General features: G+C 43.7%; 1 protein-coding gene across 3 annotated transcripts in view; it reads right to left on the bottom strand.

The window, feature by feature from the left end:
* unc13bb (unc-13 homolog Bb (C. elegans)) overlaps positions 1–21058 on the bottom strand; it is an 89569-nt gene that overhangs the window by 63989 nt on the left and 4522 nt on the right. The window contains exons 1-3 of one of the 3 annotated variants that reach the window (XM_018745049.2): positions 18073–18147; positions 17960–17989; positions 6759–6858 (exon numbers count right to left, since the gene is read on the bottom strand). In XM_018745049.2, the coding sequence (XP_018600565.2) occupies positions 6759–6763 (5 nt within the window). In that variant the 5' untranslated portion in view covers positions 6764–6858; positions 17960–17989; positions 18073–18147. Of the gene's footprint in view, positions 1–5731; positions 6195–6758; positions 6859–17959; positions 17990–18072; positions 18148–21058 lie in introns of those variants that run through there. The other 2 variants (XM_018745047.2, XM_018745048.2) reach the window with 2 other exon arrangements.

Below are 21058 nucleotides of genomic sequence, written 5' to 3'. Positions count from 1 at the left end.
CTGCGGTGCTCAAAAGTGTGATTTATAGTTTGCCCAGCTGCTACTTTTAGGATCTTTTTTTCCTTTTTGGAACACCTCAATGAATTTCAGAGCATCAAATGTTATCTTCTCATAACATTTTTCTTTTCTCACTCAAATTTTCAAGTTACAAACTTCCATGGCATTACAAGAAGTATTTAGTATTTATTTTTTCCATAAGGAGAGCTACTGTACCAATTCAAATCACTATTGATGTCCTGTGGTCAATTTCTTTATGTATGTTGATGTGGCCTTATCACAAAACAAAAAAACCCACTTCTTAGCAATACCTTTAAAGCATTAACTGAAACAAGGTACCGTAAACACCAGCAGTGCACAAGACAAGCTTTTAAACCCTATCAATTATTAATCAGAGAATTAACTGTGAGTGGAGGCAAAGAAGAGCCTTTACTGCCAAATGAAGCTTTGATGTGCATCTACAAGCCAGGATTGTTTCAGTGGGCTTCAATTTATTCATTTTTAAAGACTCACAAAGCAACAGAAGAATACGGGGCTTACTAATTAATGTGTTACCATGGATACAGAACACAGCTTCCTTTTCATGGTAGGACTCTCATGACATCATCTAAGCTGTTCCAAAACAGCAATTAAGGATCGCTCACTTAATATTTTATTTGACAAAACATTTAGGTTCTTGGTTTCCTTTAAACTCTCAATTCTAACAATAAAACAAAAGGACTAATCCATTCGGAAAGGCACACGGGGGGGGCAACGGAAGCCTGCAAACTGGAACTTCTTGCAAGTGATAATTTACAATTTAAGTGTACAGATTTCAAAAATTCTCTCTCTTCCAGCTCTATCACATAAGGCTTTCTAATAAATGAAAAATACACAAACGTGTGGTTTGTGCTACTCTCGAATAATGAAGCTAACAAACCAGTCTGTGGGACTCCCGTTCGTGGCTCTAACCCAGTTTGTCTGCTGATGTCCCACAAAGACAACATGAATTCAGTGCTGTGTATAAAGTTTCAGGCCAATACAAGATGCCATAGTTGTGCTCATCCAGCCTGCCTCAGATGTTTACAAGTGGAAGACGATCTGTCTGTTTCACACCACGGATTAATCGGTACTGAAGACTGAGAAAACATTTACATTTATTCATTTAACAGACACTTTTCTCCAAAGAGACGTACATCTCAGCAAAAACACTAATTCGTACATTACATTAGGAGAAAGAGACAACTTCATACAGGTCTTTGAAAGATCAGAATTTCTGTTTTTTTCTTCTTTGTCTTGAAAAGGAATTTATTCCTTTGGAACCTGATGGTGCGGGGGGGGGGGGGGGGGGGCAGTGGCGCAGCAGGTTTGACCAGGTCCTGCTCTGTGGTGGGTCTGGGGGTTCAAGTCCCGCTTGGGGTGCCTTGCGATGGACTGGCGCCCCGTCCTGGGTGTGTCCCCTCCACCTCCAGCCTCACGCCCTGTGTTGCCGGGGTTAGGCTCCAGCTCGCCGTGATCCCGCTTGGGACAAGCGGCCTCAGTGTGTGTGTGGAACCTGATGGTGGAATATAACATGTTTTGAAGAGCAAGTTGTGGATGTTTTTTTTTTTTTTTTTTTTGGATCCCCAGTCAATTTAATGTAGATTTTAATGTTGTTCCATGTTAAGACAAAATTGTTGTACTTTGTGCCATGTCTAATATTTCCACAACAGTACAAAAACAGTCTACACTGAGTTTTTGATGAAAATAAAGTCTTACAGCAAAATTTAAGTTCATCCTAGCTTTAACTGATTTTAACAGTACCTAGTAACCCATGAAGAAATTGAAGGAAGATGTATTAAGCTTTTACTGGTTATGACGTAGCTGGTGGACTTAGAAGCAATTCACACACACACACACACACACACACACACAGAGTTTACAACCGTTTGTCCTGAGCGGGGTCACAGCAAACGGGAGCCTAACCCGGCAACACAGGGCGCAAGACTGGAGGGGGAGGGGACACACCCCGGTCGGGATTCCAGCCTGCCACAAGGCACCCCTAGCAGGACTCAAACCCCATACCCACCAGAGTGCAGGACCCGACCAAACCTGCTGCGCCAGCTCGCCCTCTCCTCCCACAAACAATTCAGTTCAATTAATTTAATTTACTAGGGCACTTTTCTCACACAGTGACACAAAGTGCTGAACAAAGAAACAGGTATTCCAAGTTCCAGATTATGAACTGACTCCCAGTCCTAACTATGTTCATAAATTGAGGTACAAGTCTATTTCCCCCGTTACTTTAACGGGAACAGCGAGACTACCAATTCATATGTTTCAGAATGTTGACTTCCTTCAGTTCATGAGGGCTACCTTGAGGTACCTGTGATTAATAAAATTTCAGTAGGAGAGCACGCCTTTAGCTATAGAGCGCCAAACCTTTGGAAAAGCCTCCCAGATATTACGAACACCCCATCTCTCTCAGCCTTTAATTCCAGGATTAAGACTCATCTACTCCTCCTGGTGGATCCAGTAGTCTCTGTCACTAGTTGCCAACTCTCGCTTTGTTTGTGTTCAGTACCTTGTGGTAGCCAGGTAACCAAAACTAGCAAACCTCTAAACTTCTTCAGTAACTTATGCATCTGTTAAAAGGAACGCTTGTTTAAAGTTGTTTAATTCACTTTAAAGAACAATTTCTACTAAGCCACAATAATTACATATGTATCTCAACTAAAGAAAACAACTGGAATCATTTGTAACTGGAATTGTTCATAAGACCACCCAGTATCAGGACCAAAAAAAACTTACATGAAAATCCCTTGATTATTTACAGATTAGTTCCTGTTAAAAATATCAGAAAAAAAAAACTACGATGAATTAAAAATGAGCTCCAACACATTCACTGTACTTTCATCAACAGCTTATCCAATGTAGGATCTAAGCATTCCTCTCTACTGGACACATCAACCAAAAGACATTTGGACTTTTATTTTATTATCTTGTGTTAACTTGAAACAAAACTGACTGTGCATCTCATTTACCACTGAAGACACAATAAAACTGCTCATTAAGAAACAACAAATTTATCCTATATCAAAACGTTTTTGGTCGTTTACAGTCAAAAAACCATTATAATACCTTTATAACAAGAATACTTTATTTGCTTGGTAATTTAAATGAAAAATCTTGGCTATAGCTGGATGAAATTGTTCCTGCAGAGCTTTGTGAAGCTGTTCTCATCCCCTCCACTTTATGAAGTGTACTTTGGAAATGCAGGCCATTCTCAGTAGAGAGATTTTGGAAAACAGAAAAGTGAAGAAAATGCAATTAAAAATAAACTGGGAAATGTCCTTAGACAGCTACTCCCATAATGTAACAAAAATGTTTATATATAACCTTGGGGGGGGGGGGGGGGGGAATTACTAGGAAGGTGATCAGGAATTGTGGATATTCCGATAGCTTTTGCAGCTACTCATGATGAACATCGGTTCATATGGTGGAAAGAAAATTGACTGTACTTTAGAATCACGCGTCTGCATCAAATGTCTCTTTCCGCTAACGTAATGAACACATTGTATTTTCTATGAGATGTATGTCGCTCGAGGCAAACATCTAACGAATGAATTCATGTAAATGCTTAATCTTTGAAAATTTATAACTCAGATGAGCACAAGTTTAAATGTTTATAGTGTGTCTCACACGAAATATGGGGTGGTCATGCTAAGTTCTATGGTCAGGGAAGAAACATTTCAAAATGTTGCAGAGAATTTGCTACAGAAAAGCCTGCATTTGAGGGCTTCTCAGAAATTGTGAAACACTTCTAGTCACTCACTATACAGATGACTGGACATAACCACTACACTCTAGTCTTAGGAAAGGTGTAAAGACTACACCAGGGAAGCTTCAGAATCAAGTTAAACCCATGCTTTATGTAATCCTGACTGTCAAATGCTCACCTATAGGACTATTTAAATTTTTGAGAAAGAAGAGAAAAAAAAAAAAAAAAAAAAAAAAGGTGCAGCATCCACTGACCTGCAGCCATAAGCCAAGCACCGTCAGCCAAGACAGCATCTAAGACTATGGAATCCCTACTTGGTGCAAGTTCCATCATGAACATTTCGTCAGACGCCGCACCTGTGTTGTGTGTCACGCTTAGTTGCATCTGCTGATATTGTTGGTAATTTCATATGCTCAAAATGAATACCAAATGACGACTTGGTGAGGAACGTCTGCAATTTAGGAGGGCACATAAAGAATGACATCTATAAGAGAGACGGAGAACTGGCTGGACTGTGTCCCTCAGTGCTTCCATGGTATCAAATTCATCGTCGGCACTTCCAGGCCCCAGCGCAGTTAACGAGAAGCCTATTTTGTCCACTATTGTTCTCAATCTATATATTATCATTGAGCGATTACATTCGTAAGCATAATGTAAGCTTTCACTCATTTGCTGCTGATGCATGTTTTGTTTAAGCCTAACAGTCCATTACATACTGTGCCTTAAGCAAATTTTTTTTTTCCTAACCGGTATAAGATTGTGGATGAGTAAATTTTTTTTTTTTTTTTTGAATTTCTGAAAGCCAGTAAAACAGCGGTACTGGTGGTGGGTTACGGTGCTGAAACCCTTGACACATTCACAAAAATCTTGACCACCCAATACTTAAGTTTGTATTAAGAACTTGGGTTTGTTGGACAAAAACTTGTCACTTGTAGATCATGCTTGCTTCACTTAAGAAACATAGCTAAATCAAGGCAAGTTTTTGTGTAGGCAGGATGCTGAGAAATTGGTTCATGTTTTAGTTTTGAGTATCTTAGACTACTGTAATGCTTTATTGTATGGCTGCCTGTACCAGACTGTATCCAAGTTACAATTATTACAGAAGGTTGCTGCCAGAATTGTTACATGACTGGCTACAATTGTTAACCAGTACTTAATCACTGCACTGGCTTCCCGATAAATTTAGGGTTGATGATAAAATCTTACATTTATCCTATAAGGCAGTAAAAGGCATTGCTCCAGCGTAACTTAGTAAGATTATTCACTTATGTTCCAGAAGGCTGTCTTCATTCATTGGACATGGGTTACCTTAAAGTACCTGTGATCAACAAGATCTTAACAGGAGGACGTGCCTTTACCTGTAGAGGGCCTAAACTTTGTAATAGTCTGCCAGTTATTGTCAAGAATTCCCCATCTGTTCTCAGCCTTTAAATCCAAGTTTAAGATTAAATTCTAACTTACATAAATATTGTGCATTTTACTTATGGAATGGAATTTACTGTTTCTCAGTTTTTTTTTTCTTAAATAAAAACATGCATGTCCCTGGAGTTAATAGGGAAGTTCAGCTCAAGAAATACCTCTGATATTGACTAATTTTCCAAAGGAATCCATTTTAAACTGAACACCCAATAAATGAGAAGAAAAGAAATTTAAGTGTGACAAAAGTCAACACTGGCTGGCATCAAACTGAAACACTCACATTAACAGGTAATATATATGTATATACTGTATATGTGTGCATATATATGGAAGAAGAAACAAGTTGACACAGGCCAGATGTAAACCAAACAAAAAGACTCAAAGAGGTACAGGTGTGAAAGTCAGAAAAGTTTGCCTCAAAACGCTCTTTATAAACACATCTCCTTTCTTTCAACTCATTTTTTCCAAGGAAAATCAAAAGAAAATAGGGTTTTAGTGCATTTTTGTGAAGCACACAATGGTTTTGGTTCACTGGAGCAGCTAAGGAAATTCCAGATAAGTGTTTGTTTTCCTTACACCTGTGCAGGTGCTCGTGCTCCGTGGGTGCTTGCAAGTGGTTGAGCTGGAGAAAATCTCCACCCTTTGAAGAGAAACTTGATTTTGGTGTGTCCCAAAGAGTGCATGCTGATAACTTCCTCTGACAGCGAAGCAGTTCACCCCAGACAGTCAGTTACCGAGAACAAGAAGAGGAAGCTGAAGTATTTTTCTAACTGTAATTACAAGGGTGTTTGTGTGACATGATTCCATGCATTATTGTAGACAGAGATGTCTCCTTAAGAGTCTGGAGGTGCCATTCTTGTATGGACTTGGGGGGGGGATTGCTGTTAAACATTGTTTAATCTGGATGGGGTTTTCATTTCTTGGCATCTCCCTTTCTGTCTTTCTGTCCTTTTTGCTCCTCCTCTGCTTATAATCTCTCTTTTCTACCACACTGAGTCACAGTATGACAACAGGACACACTATTTCTGGGATTCCTGTTGTTGCAAAACAAAACTTTCATAGTTTTTAAAATGAACAACTTGCTATGAGTATATTCTGTCTCTCCTCAGCATGGCGAAATTTATTAAAAGGCCAATCACTGCATTAGACTGAAAATGAAGACCAGTGTTTTCCTTTTATTTCATTTAGTTTTAACATTACAGTATTTTGCAGATGTGGATTGTACTTGTATTGGTCTTTTTACGTAAAGGATCTTATACTAGACATCAACTTGTTTGGCGAGTATAAATACATGAGTGTGAATATTGCCCTTCAACAGCACACGGTGCTCTGTGCGAGGGGGGGGAGGAAGGAGGAAAAAAAAAACTGAGCATAACAGCAGCAAAGTTCAAATGTTAGTTTCTCACCGTCCAACTGAGGCAAACACCAAACTTCAACTGAAATAGAAACGTGTGTGTGCGCGTGTGTCTACAGGTTTGTGTTGCCCCTTTGGGGTCAAGGCAAACTATTGTTACTTATAATACACACAGATAGCTGGCCTGAAAAGAAATGGAATAAAGAACATTGATGTACAGTAGAAGCAAGAGAAGCTGAAGCTACTTACAACATGAAGTCTTGCTCCCAACATGGCTGATCTCCACGTACCGTGATGGTTGTACTTTTGACGTTCTGAACCTTCAGAGTCACATATGAATTAAATTTATCTGGGGGAAAAGGAAAGTATAACAATGTTACCCATCCATTCAAACTTTTAAGGCAATGCTGCAAGTGGAGATTCTGAGTTTGTCTTAAGTCCATTTACTACTTGGCAAACACCTTGTGATTACAGAAATTTTAAATAAATAAAATAAATAAAAAGCCTTCATTACACGGAGCACTGCAAAAGGTGAGTAACTGCCACGAGTGGCAAAGCTTCTCCTCCGTAGCTTCACACCAACAATCGTATACCTGCTTGCAAGCCTCTCCCAGAAATCCATTCTTCGTCAGATGAAGACACCGCGCTAATCGAGCCCCGTTACCCAGCAACCGGCAAACGTTCAATCTCTCGACGACAAGCTCTGCGAGCTGAGAGTGGATCTCCTACCAACAAGAGACGAGGGACTGCTACAGCAGCTGCCTTACGAAAACCTGGATGTCTGCAGAGGTTCCAGGATCAGCCATCGAGCCCACAGGGTTCTCCTTGCCCCATGTGGAGAGAGTGAAAGACCTCTCGGGGAAAAGCAGAGTAGGGGATGTATGTTTAATGACCAATAACTCATTTTGTGGTCAGAGGAACGTGCGGTCTATCAAGTCCTTTTTGCTCCCCGACCTGGAATACTTCACGCTTCCGTCGGCCACGCTAACTCCTAAGGAAACTCGCGGCGGTTATCATCACTGCTGTCATCCTCCCGGAGGAACTCGATACTTTTTTCGCTCGTTCCGAGGGAAACGCCCCTGCCCCCACAGAGAGCGCTCTCGCGGCCGATGCTGCAGAGTTCAGTACTCTCGTCGTCTCTGCAGCGGACGTAACCCGATCTTTCCGACGAGTAAATATGCGCAAGGCCGTAGGTCCAGACGGCATCCCCGACAGCGTCCTCAAAGAACGCACAGGCCAACTAGCGCGAGTTTTCATGGACATTTTCAACCTCTCCCTCTCTGTCTGCAGTCCCCATGTTTTTAAAAGTCCACCGTTGTGCTCGTACAGAAGAAATCCAAGGTAACCTGCTTGAATGACTGGCGCCCTGTTGCTCTGACCCCATTATCAGCAAATGCTTTGAGAGGCTCATCAGGGACGACATCTGCTCTGTGCTGCCTGCCTCACTTGACCCACTGCAGTTTGCTTTTCACAACAACCATTTCACTGATGATGCCATTGCCTTCACCCTACACACTGCTCTCTCTGGACTACAGCTCAACATTCAATACCATTGTTCTCTCCAAGCTTGACTCGTAACTCCGGGCCTGAACAGTTCCCTTTGCAGCTGGATCCTGGACTTCCTGTTAGGCAGAGGCCAGGTGGTCAGAACTGGCAGCAGCAGCAGCATCTCCTCCCCGTTGACCCTCAACACTGAAGCCCCACAGGGCTATGTTCTCAGCCCTCTTCTGTACTCCTTATACACCGACAACTGCGTGGCCACACACAGCTCCAATGACACTGTCAAATTCTGGGAGGACACAACGGTGGTAGATCTGATCTCTGACGATGATGAGATGGCCTACAAAGAAGAGGTGCGCACTCTGACATACTGGTGCCAGGAAAATAACATGAAAAAGACCAAGGAGCTTGCAGTGGACTTTAGGAAACAGGAGAGGGGGCACACATCCATCACCATTCATGGGACGCCAGTGGAGCGGGTCAACAGCTTCAAGTTTCTCGTGTTCGTATCACCGAGGACCTCACATGGTCCACTCACAGTGAGGCAGCGATGAAGAAAGCTCACCAGCGCCTCTTCTTCCTCAGACGGCTGAGGAAGTTCGGCATGAGCCACCACATCCTCCAATCATTCTATACCTGCACCGTGGAGGGCATCCTGACTAGCTGCATCACCACCTAGGATGGTAAAAGCACCGCCCTCAACCGCAAAGCTCTGCAGAGAGAGGTGCGAACAGCTCAGCACGTCATCGGAGGCGAGCGTCCCACCCTCCAGGACATCTACACTAAACAGTGTGCGACGAAAGCACGGAGGATCATCGGAGACTCCAGGCACCTGAGCCACGGACTGCTCTCACTGCTACCCTCAGGCAGACGGTATCCCAGCATCAGATCCCGCAGCAGCAGGCTGCAGGACAGCTTCTTCTTACAGGCCATCAGACTGTTGAACTCTAATAACGTCACCCCATGTACAACCCACTCTACCTCCCCCGTACTGCACTTTATCATTCTATTACTGTATGTATGTTTACTGTTCATGCTGCACAGCTGTGGAGAACGCACCAAAGATATCCACCACCTCTACACTTGTGGTTATGGTGAAGTGACAAAGTGATTTGAATTATCTCTCAGAAATCTATTATAACAATGAGCCCTAAAGTCAAAATGTTTTAAAGTGCAAAAAGATGCTTACCATTGAGTTTAAAAACTGATACTGTGACAAAATGCACACAACTCTTCAGAGGCAATATCGTTATGAAGGATTTACTCTTGGCTTATTGCAAATGGTACCTTTAGGGTTAGCTCACCAGGGAGAGGTTACAAGAACCACAAAACACTACAGTAATCGTGTTACGAGAATTGCCTTGTCGGGGAGTGTAGTAACAACGACGACGAGTCTCACTCGGTATTAACAAGCACTGGTCCAAAGCCTATGTGGGGAAAGAAGTGAGGCCATGTACAAAATGCCTTGTCACAAATGGCACAATGACATTTAGTTTCTTCTAGAACTTGTTAAAAACACTTTATGAAAACTAAAAGCTAAGAGCAGCTGTTCACACAAGCGCTCAAACACACACCACTACTGTATGTAGACGTTAAGTTGGTATGTAAATATTAACAGAACCACCTCGGTAGAACTACTTTTTGCTGCAATAATACCTCCTCGGTCCTGCGTGGCACGAAAATACCACATTTCACATTTTTCAGGAGTGAGCCTGGTCCGTTGTTACCGGCTCGTTTCCAACGCAACACATGTTCCACTGTGCACTAGAGGCACAGTCATCGCCAGTGAACAGAAAAAAGTTCAAGATACGTTATACTGTGTGTGTGTGACACAGAGAGAGTGTATGTGTTCCACTGATGTATGGATGAGTGACCCACTGTAAGTAGTGTAAGTCACCGCAGTGAATAAGGTGTGGAGGCTGATAACACTACACAGAATTCACTGGAAGTTGCTTTGGAGAAAAGCATCTGATAAATAAATATAAATGTAAAGCAACTGAACACAACAATAAATATAGAGGCAAACATTATAACAGGCAGAGGACTACAAGACTACAAGTACAAAAGTAACATTCTCAAATTTTCCATATAGGACCTTGTGCACTACATGAGGGACAATGTGAGCATCTCTGTTCATAGGAACATTTCCCTGGTACAGAAACAGGCGAGACATTTCTACAAACTTATGACGAAAGAAACATTATCCTGTGTGCTAAGGGGCAGCTGTAGCTTTTCCCGGAAGCTATAAAGTTCACCAAGGTGGACACCAAAAGTCAACATCCATCGGACATCTCGCACATTCGTGGTGCTGGTGGAGCTCAAGCGTTGGCTGATGGGGGAGGATGGCGTTTTCCTCTCTCCCCTGCAAGATCAAGTTGAGCCCGTTAATCTGAGAGGGAAAAAAAACCTCATAAAACCAGAGCAGACTGAGAAGCACCCCCCCCAAAAACCATTTTCACTGGATATACACTTCACAGAACAGAGGTGAGGACCTAAGGGTGTATGTTGTGGCTTCATCCTCAACTTTTGCAGACATGAAAATATTAGACGACAAAAATATATGTGTATATAAATTATATATATATATATATATATATACACACACACACACACACACACACACACACACACACACAAAAAATATATGGTGACTGTAAAACTGTAGAGATAATACTACAAATATCTACTAAACAGTGCTTAGTGCCTTGTAATGGCCCCTAGTAAACGGCATCAAATCTGTTCATAAAAAAAGGAGGACAGGTTCAAGTGAATATAAAATATCCTTTTGGCAGCATGAGCAGCAACATGGCACAAAGTCCCTGCTGGAGTCATTATATTGTGTATTTTAATGGAACCCCAACCCCCCACCCCAGAGTCATAGCCTGCTGCCAGCCTTGGGGGATTAATGACTGCATGACATAAGAGGGGATTTTAATTTCCTGTGTGTCAGATCAGAGCTCATAACATGTGTGCCGACCCCCCCCCCCCCCCCCCCCGCCCCCAAGCAGTGTCGACTTGAGCACGTTCACATTCTCCCTTTGGAAATAAAGTCCAGTGAAAAATACACTATGGGAACCTTGTTGCTAAATATATAAATACAATTCAAAAAGGCATTTGGGCACTTCTGTAAAATATCTGGGCTAAAGAGGTCATGAGCAGTTATTAAACTGGATTCATGTCCAATAAGTCTGCTGATTTTATCCTTAGAGAGAAATGTGTTCCAAAGGGGGGGGGGAAGAGAAGGGAGAAAAAAAAAAAAAAAAAAAAAAACAAAAAACCACAACATTCCTTTCAATATTCAATTATTTTTCTTCACACAGTTGCCAAGCCATTTGCTTTATAAAAAAATAAAAAAAAAAATAAAAAAAAACCAAAACGTAGTCCCAAGTTTAGCATTGACTTATTGCTTCACTGAGGAAGCAAAGATAATAAAGCACACTATGAAACAGGTACGAGTCTACGTGAGTGCGAGTGTGTGCGTGAGTGTGTGTGTGTGTATATGTGTGTGCGTCTCTGAGCAAACAGACCTGGTATATTTCAGAGTTGTGTGTGCTGAACGCTACAGGGCATCTGTCTGAGGTCCCAAGAGACAGTAAACTAAGTCATGTATGGGTGGGTGGCACCCCACTCCCACACACACACACACACACACACACACACACACACACACGAGTTGCTCTCTTACAGAGTAATCTGAAAAGGAGACACACTTTTCAGTTTCACTCAGGGAAAAGGCATCATTACACTTTATACCCTGAGCAAACATTGAGTCAGGAACTTTGTCAACATCAGTCGTTTACTGACTTGTCAAGGTCATGAGCTCCAGAGAAACATACTGCAAACTCTCCTTGCTAAGATTATGGATAATTGTGATTAATCATCATTAGTTGCAATGGTACAGGGCTCTTATGCGCTGCTTTCCTCTCTCTCTCACACACACACACACACACACACACACACACACACACACACACTCCTCAAGTAACCACGTAAGTGCGACTGCCCCCAGCGCGCGTTCGTACGCAAACCATTATGTGGCTGACAGCAAGTAAACGAGCGTATGACTTCCTGTGATGGAGCAGCTTCCCTTCTGAGGAAGAACTAGGCTTGTGCCCGACGTCAGTCCAATCGCAGACGCGGAAATAGTCCAGTTGTCGGAGCTGATCCTAGTTGAGCCCTTCCCACCACGATTCTGCAATCAATTAAACTGGATTCATAAAGTCTGATTAAAAGAATTACTTTATCACAATTGCTAAAAGATGCCTTTATTTTGTCTTATTAAGGAATGAGAAGGGTGTAAATTCAGTAGAATATGTGTAGCATCATCCTGAGGTTTTACTCTGTTCTCCACGTCCTGGCCCACAAAGGATGAGACGAAAACCACCCTGAGGCCAAGTGTTCTGAACTCACTCACTCACTCCCGCTGCTGCCATGTCTTGCATTTCACATCTTCAGTTGTCTACTGCATTTTCTTTTCATTATGTCAATTTTTTCCATTATAACGGAGACGAAAGAAAAGGGATGTGTGATGTCACCACGAGTGACTGATTTCCATTGTCTGGAATAATACCCTACTCGTGTACCCATCCCCCATGGTGTGAAATCAGGATGCAATAGCTTACAGTCAGATACTTCAAAAGTGATTTTTTATGTAGTTCAGTGGTCTGTCAAGAAGGGTTAGGGAGGTGTAAAATTGGCCTGGCGTGGGAGGGGAAGAGAATACACTGAAATATTTCCTATGTTGCCTTTTCACTTAATGCTGCATCTGTAGGGAACAGATTAACGGCATTAACTAAATTATTCTGCACAATGCTTTTCAAATGATCAAATTGGCAGCAAAACTTTCACTCTGTTTCATGGTATCTCCTCTACAACCCTACCTTTCCTTTTCCTCACCATGGGGATTGAGAACACTTGTATTATTAAACATGTGCAGGGTAGAAAAAGGAAAGAAGCATGAAGAGACACTGCTGTTGCACAAAAAAAAAAAAAAAAAAAATTCCTTGCCTATTTATGAATTAGTCGCGATTTTAAATAAAGCTCTGGAATTCACAACGGTCTGAATATCATCAACTCCTCGCTCTCCTCTGGCTGTTTCCCAGCTGCTTTCAAAACTGCTCTCATCTCACCTCTGTTAAAGAAACCCTCCCTGGATCCCAATTCGGTCCAAAACTACAGACCAGTCTCCCTCCTCTCCTTGTCTAAAACCCTAGAGCGGGCAGCCTCTGATCACCTGTCTGATTTCCTCACCCGGAACCATCTCCTCGATGGATATCAGTCTGGTTTCAAAGGTCGTCACGCCGCTGAGACGGTGCTATTGGCGATGTCTGATGCTCTCCGAGCCGCTAGAGCCACCTCCCTCTCCTTGGTCCTCACCCCCCTCGATCTGTCTGCAGCATTCAACACTGTCAACCACCGGATTCCACTCTCCTCTCTTAGTCAGCTCAGTCAAAGGAGTGGCACTAAGGTGGTTTGAGTCCTGCCTACCTGACAGACCCCATCAAGTGGGCTGGCGGAGCTCTCGTTCTTCTCCTCTGCCTCTCAACCGATGTCCCGCAGGGCTCGGTACTGGGTCCTCTTCTTTTCTCGATCTACACCTCCTCCCTGGGCCCGGTCATAGCCTCCCATGGATTCAATTACCACTGCTATGCTGATGATACCCAGCTCTTCCTCTCCTTTCCACATGGTGCGTCAGACATCTCCGCACGCATTGCTGCCTGCCTTTCGGACATCTCTTCATGGATGTCGGATCACCACATCCAACTCAACCTCTCCGAAACAGAGATTCTTCATCTCCCAGCTGGCCTGTCCTCCTGTCACGATCTGTCGATCAAACTGGACAAATCACTCATTTTCCTACCTCCTCGGCTAAGAGTGTGGGGGTAACGATTGACTTGAGTCCGTTTTTCTCTCAGCACATCGAAGCCACAACCCGGTCCTGCAGATACATCATGGGTAACATGCGCACAATCTGTCCTTACCTCACAACTGACTCTGTCCAACTACTTGTCCAGGCCATGGTGACATCCCGTCTGGATACTCCAACTCTCTCCTGTGTGGCCTTCCTGCTACTGCCATCAAACCTCTTCAGCTGATACAGAACGCTGCTGCTGCCCAAGTTGTGTTTGGCTTGTCCAAGCGCTCACATGCATCTCCTCTACTCATTTCCCTTCACTGGCTTCCTATAGCTGCTCAGATCAAATTCAAGACCCTGGTTATTGTCTACATATGCATCAATAGAACTGCTCCCAGCTATTTACAAGACTTGATCAACCGCTACACTCCAACCAGACCGTTTCGCTTTTCTACTTCTACTTGCTTGATGGTCCCGCGCACAAAAGGTAAAGCATGGAGGTTCTCAGTTCTGGCTCCGTTGGGGTGTAACGGCCTCCCCCTCTCACTCAGAACTGCTGAATCTCTGTCCACTTTTATAAAGGGTCTTACAAAATTCACCTCTTCCTTTCTTTTAACAGAAGGCTCACATGATCAGCTACAAATATACAGTATTATAAACTGAATGTGACATCAAAATCTTAGCAACAGGACAGCTGATAGTCTAGTGATTAGAGCTGCTGCCTTTGGACCCAAAAGGTCGCAGGTTCAATTCCCACTTCCAGCTGGAGTACCTTTCAAAAAGGTACTTACCCAAAATTGCTCCAGTAAATTACCCAGCTCTGTAAATGTGTAAATAATTCTAAGTAGCATGGTAAGTTGCTTTGGAGAAAAGCGTCAGCTAAATGAATAAATGGAAGTGTACATATGCGTCCTCCCATCATATTTAAAAGATGTATAGTGTTAACATGTGGACATCTTATACAAGGGAACAAGAGAAGCCCTGATGCTTCACCTCAAACGTACTGTGTTTTTCCCGAACTGCTTTCAAAAAAAATGACAAAAATGGAGAAAAACTAAGATAAACGAGTTGCTTTGAACAAACTTATCCACTTTCCCAGGATAAACAGCTTCATGAAAATGGTGACTTAAAGCTGCTTTACAGGAAGTTTATGCTATTTAGTGCTGGCCTTATCTTCAGGGTGGATTGTACATACAAAAGATACCCTGCGGTACCCCTGCAGAGTGACAGCATCCATTATTGATGCTTGTTGACTGTTCCAAATAAATAAGTCATAAGACACAGACTGTTGGCAAGTTGACATTTTCGCCTTGGTCCTCTTCGAATCGTGCATGCACAAGATGAAGGAGGTGCAGGTTGGTTATGTGGCACATATGATGGACGGACACTTTTTAGCCTTCTGCATAAAACTGGCCAACGTTCCACTTTATCTTGAAAGAACTCATTTCCAGAAACGCACGACTGACACTTAAGAAGAGTGCAAGTCAAACACTGGAACCAATTATTTCACCAGTATTATTTACCGAGGGTGAAACATATGCCCAGCATTTCTGAAGAAAGTGGAAGCGACACCGTTCAGGCAATCATTGTAGAGGATCCGTTTTGTTTTTCTTAGCACCGAACACTAACCAATACTCACTTCAGTGATGCTGCTTTAGGGCACTAAATCCAACCAATTTTAAAATATCAAATACCACCGCTACGCTGATGATACCCAGCTCTTCCTCTCCTTTCCACCTGGAGCGTCAGACATTTCCGCACGCATCGCTGCCTGCCTGTCGGACACCTCTTCATGGATGTCAGATCACCACCTCCAACTCAACCTCTCCAAAACAGAGATTCTTCACCTCCCAGCTGGCCTGTCCTCCTGTCACGACCTGTCGATCAAACTGGACAACTCACTCATTTCGCCTAGCTCCTTCGCTAAGAGTCTGGGAGTGATGATGGACTCAAGTCTATCTTTCTCTCAGCACATCAAAGCCACAACTCAGACCTGCAGATACATCCTGCATAATATTTTCAGGATCCATCCTTATCTCACAACAGACTCTGCCCAACTACTTGTCCAGGCCACGGTGACATCCCGTCTGGACTACTGCAGCTCTCTCCTGTGTGGCCTTCCTGCTACTGCCATCAAACCTCTACAGCTGATACAGAACGCTGCTGCTGCTGCTGCACGAGTTGTGTTTGACTTGCCAAAATGTCCCTGTGTATCTCCTCTACTCATTTCTCTGCACTGGCTTCCTATAGCTGCCCGAATCAAATTCAAAACCCTGGTTACTGTGTACAAATGCATCAATAGAACTGCTCCCGGATATTTACAAGACTTGATCAACCGCTACACCCCAGCCAGACCCTTGCTTGGCGGTCCCGCGCACAAAAAGTAAAGCGTGGAGGTTCTTGGTTCTGGCTCCGTTGTGGTGGAACGACCTCCCCCTCTCACTCAGAACTGTGGAAAATCTATCTACATTCAAGAACGGTCTGAAAACTCACCTTTTCCGGACCCATTTCACCCAAGATCGCTCCAGCTCACGAATGGTGTAAATGTTCATGCACCGCAACTTTATCATCCCCAGATAGCCCTTTGCACAGCTGTCACTCCAGCATTGTATGTAAATGTTTATGTACCTTTTTTTTTTTTTTAAATAAATAAAAAAAAAAAATAAATAAAATAAAATTGTAGGAAGGTGGTCAAGATTCATCTATCCTGAGTTTTGTGTGATGAACATCAGTGCATAAAGTGGAAAGAAAAGCTAGGTTTACTTAAGAAGCACGTCTGCAATTATGTCTCTTTCTCCTAACGTAATAGATGATTGTTGCTTTGGAGAAAAACATCTGTTAAATGACTAAATATAAATGTAAGTGGCTTCCAGCAATGAACTGCCACGTGTAAATGTGAGTGGTGAACTTTTAAAGGACATCTGTGCCAGTCACGAACTGTCCATAAGAAATGTGTTTGGACACAACGAGGCTCACAGGGGTATCCGAGAACCTTGGGTCACAAGTTCATGACTGACTCTGTGCTCATCTCATCTGACTTGAGCAACATGTTCTTGACACTCCAATAAGGCAAATTGCAGATGTTCACACTTGTCGGTCTCCCTCGGTACTAGAGGACACTCTGTACAAAAAAGTTGAGCCTCGTATTGAGGAGCAACAATGCAGATATAATCATAGTTGTGAAACAGTGGATAAAGTTCTCCCTGGCACAGTCGCTTGAAAGGATATGGGATGCTTATGCTTCTCCAGTCTACATGTGTTTTGTGAACGAGTTAGGACCTTGCGAAGAAGTTACGGAAAAGAAGAACAGGAGACTGAAAGGCGGAATGAGGCAGCATCAGCAGTTTTGTAGCCAGTGGTGGTGAAGCAGAACCTGAGACTTCAGACAAAGCTCTCGGTTTTCCACTCAGTCCACGTCTCCATCCTCACGTACGCTCAAGAAAGAATAAGATGGCAGATAGGAGCACTTAGCATGACGTTTCTCTACAGGGTCAGCAGGATGACTGCCCGTTACTGGGCGAAGAGCTCGGGAATCCAGGAGAGCCTTGGAGTTCGGTTTCTCATCCTCGGGACCGAGAAGAGTAACTTGATGCGGCTCAGACACGTCATAAGAACACACACTGCGAGGCTCCTGCTGGAGCTACGCTGTGAAGAGACCCAGGGGCAGAAAACGCACACAGCGAGATCGCATCTTTCGAATGGCCTGGCAATCCCCGCAGAGGAAAGGGACTTTGGGGCCTGCCGACCCCTACTCGGCCCGCTACCGCGGTAACCGTCTCCAAAAGTAGAGGAAAACTGATTCGGTGACCGAGCTGACAATTGCATAGTACATTTTATGTCTTATAATCAGGATTTTGCTCTGCTAGCAGCTGAAACAAGCCGTGGCGCAATAAACGGCGGGTTCTTTCTCCAGTGCCCATCATTTCTTGTTCGCCAGCAGAGAGTGGGAAGTACGTATATGTATCTATCAAGTATACATTTGTATACATATGTATGTCATACACTTTCAGAGCAGTTTTCTAGAGACTGAGACCCTATTGTCTATTATATCTTACGAAGCCTGCGAGGGACTTTGAGAAACATAGTAATGTCTTACCTGGGGGTCCTTGAAGCTTGGCTTTCTTCACTGGAAGAGAAAGAGAAAATAATGTGAGTAAATCAGCACTAAAAGTTATGGAAAAAAAGAGAACAAAACAACACAAAACTAACCTCATCTTGAAAAAAGTTATCCTGCTGTATGAGCCTTTGACACCAAGTGCAAACGTACCAGAGCGCTACAGCACTGTACCCGTTTCCACATCAGAGCTACAGGAGGTCAGCGACTCGCCGCACGGAACAAGGAATCCTGAGAACGTCAGTTACCGGCCCGCGTGACACACATCGCCAAGGTATACCGAGCCGTCCGTCCGTCCGTCCGTCCGTCAGCTAGCTTATAGCGTTCCAGGTCTTCATCGCAGCGCATTTATGGGGCCCCTCTCAAACGCGGAAATGAGAGCAAGAAAATAAACCGATGTGAGGATGAAACGATTCATCAAGCACACCGCTGGCCTCACGGGCTGGTGCAGGAAAATATGAGTGGAAGTGAAGATGAGAAGGGAACCTGAATGAGCTGGCAGAGAAAAGGCAGCTATGGTCATTTTTGACCTTATGCTTTACCTCTTTGCTGCTTCACACTCACTTTGGAAAGAGTTTCAGATCCTTTCAATACGTACAGCGGTGCCCCTTATCCGCAGTCGGAAAATATCTTGCGTGACGCTCCGAGTAGCGTGATGAAATGTCACACCGTCCTGCCTGGGACACGAATCACCCGTTCGTCCAGCGTATCCGCACTGTATCTGCTACCTGCCCGTTCGTCACTCAGTAGCGTCTTATCAGATCGACTGTCGCAGCATCGCAGTGCTTGTGTTCAAGTAACCCTTTTTTATTTAAAAAACCCCACACACACGTAGAACATATAGGGTTAGGTACCAGCCACAGCTTCAGGTTATCTGCTGGGGGTCTTGGAAGACATCCCCTGCGTTGGGGGGGAGGGGAGGAGACTACTGTAACTACAAGAAAGTTCTTAAATCAATCCCTTCATTTCAGTAGTCACTGTTTTCTGTTCCCTTTTCGATTATACATACAGCATATATAACAGTTTCAGTGTTACATATTTAACCTTTCTGGTAGTGAGAAATATTGTTACATAAAAAGAAATCCTTCACTGAGTAGAATGTCCTAACAAATGAAAACAATCTTTCACAATAATGTCCCCGTTCATACTCATGATGGGTCAAAAAAAGGCTCGAAAAGTGTGAGAGCAGTATACCACTATATACTGTGGTCATCCCTCTCACTACATTTCAAGCAGCGTGACACATTTGAACAACCAAATTTTAAAACTATGGAATTTCTTACAGTCCTGTATCCTTCCAATACATTTCTGTGGACTTGTGTATTCTATGCCAGGGTGCACTGAAGCTCTTGCGGTAGTCCTGCGTTTGCTTTTGAAATGCGCCACTTGTAGAGGGAAAAAAAAAGTAACATTTTGAGTTTGAACATCATCAACACAAGGAGACGGCGATTCTTTGTGTCGCAAAGGCAGACCACTCAGTGGGCGAGAGGTAAAGGAATAAGAACGAAATTCTGTCCTCAACCCAAGAACTGCACTAAGTCCGAACACCTCGAGAGCCGCATCTCAGCCAACTGCTGCATCGTGAAGGACAACAAGTTAATCTGTTCAAAACAATATTATGCCCTTCAAAACAGGCAGACAACAGCAATGATTTATTAGTCTTAGTGCTGCCGGTGATACGTTTCCTGATAATACTGAGCTCATTCCGTCAAAATGGGGGGGGGGGGGGGGGGGAACCTGATCCAACGTTTGATAACCAACATGGTGAAAATAAGCAATAGTTGCATATGAAATACATGTGTAATTAGCAGAAGCAGTGATTACGCCGTTTTCCCCACAACCCCACATTACAAGCAGAGAAGAGTTTGGAGAGTCTGACGCATGCATTTCCAAGACGAGTGCAAATGACAGCGAATGTGAAGCGCAAGCAGTTAAGGATGTACTTGTGTTATGGGCAACCGCTCAACACCGAACGGCAGTCCAGGGAGAAGAGCCACATGGCCGTAATCCTTACCTGTTCACTTGCGGGGGGGGGGAATTGAATGAATGACTGAATGAATGAATTCATTCCCACCAGCACTCAGTGCCATCCACTCAAATCATAAATAGTTCCACCCCTTTATATCCATAATCGCCGGCTAAGAAACGACACTCACCAATTCGGTGATGTTCAAAGCACACGATCGGTGGAGCACATTTTTGCACCACTGAAACTCGATGCCACCTGTGTCATGCAGCGATGAAAATTACTACAAGAGCGACTAAATTCTTCTGAAAAACTGGAGGGACAAAGGTTCTACATACTTATATTAACGGTTTTGCCACACAACGCTACCACGACACACGTGGTGTGCGGGGAAAAAAAAAATCCCACTGGGTTGTACAACGTGTGCCGTTCAGTGTCGTCTCCATCCCTTCAACTGACCAATTCACACACTCGTTCCGAGGGCTTCCGATAGAACCTCTACGGCGTCCAGGACGGACATCCGCACGGCAAACCTTTCCCCAGGTACAACATAGGCACACCGCATATACTCACCATGTAGGCAGTTTTGGCGAGAAGCTCCCACCCCGCGCGCACACACAGTTTTTTTTTTTTTTTTTTAACACACTAGATCATTAGATTCACGCTAGTTTACGAATAGTGAAAACTGCTAGCGTAGTGGTTACAGCTGCTGCCTTTGGACCCAAAGGTTCAGAATCAGAATGACCTTTAATCAGAAAGGTTGCAGGTTCAATTCCCACCTTCAGCTGTAGTACCCTTGAGCAAGGCGCGCGCGTGCACGCACGCACACACACTCTGCTGCAGAAATGCCAGATGGACTGGGACGCAACGACACGCAGAACACCGCAAGAGGCCTCAAACTCAAGATCTCCAATTAATGGCAAAACCTTTATGCAGCTACTTGCGTGATGAACATTGGGTTCATATGGTGGAAAGAAAAACTAACTGCACTTAAGAATCAAGCATCCGCATCCAAGTGCCTCATCCTGCTAATGTAACGCACACACAGTATTTACTGAGATGTTCGCCGCCGTGGAGAAAAGCGTCCGATTTACATCTACTCGTTTAGCTGATGC

Source organism: Scleropages formosus, chromosome 6 (assembly GCF_900964775.1).
Source record: "Scleropages formosus chromosome 6, fSclFor1.1, whole genome shotgun sequence".
NCBI classification, from domain to species: Eukaryota; Metazoa; Chordata; class Actinopteri; order Osteoglossiformes; family Osteoglossidae; genus Scleropages; species Scleropages formosus.
The sequence above is the reverse complement of the archived record's forward strand: the minus strand, read 5'-3'. Positions and strand labels throughout refer to the sequence as shown.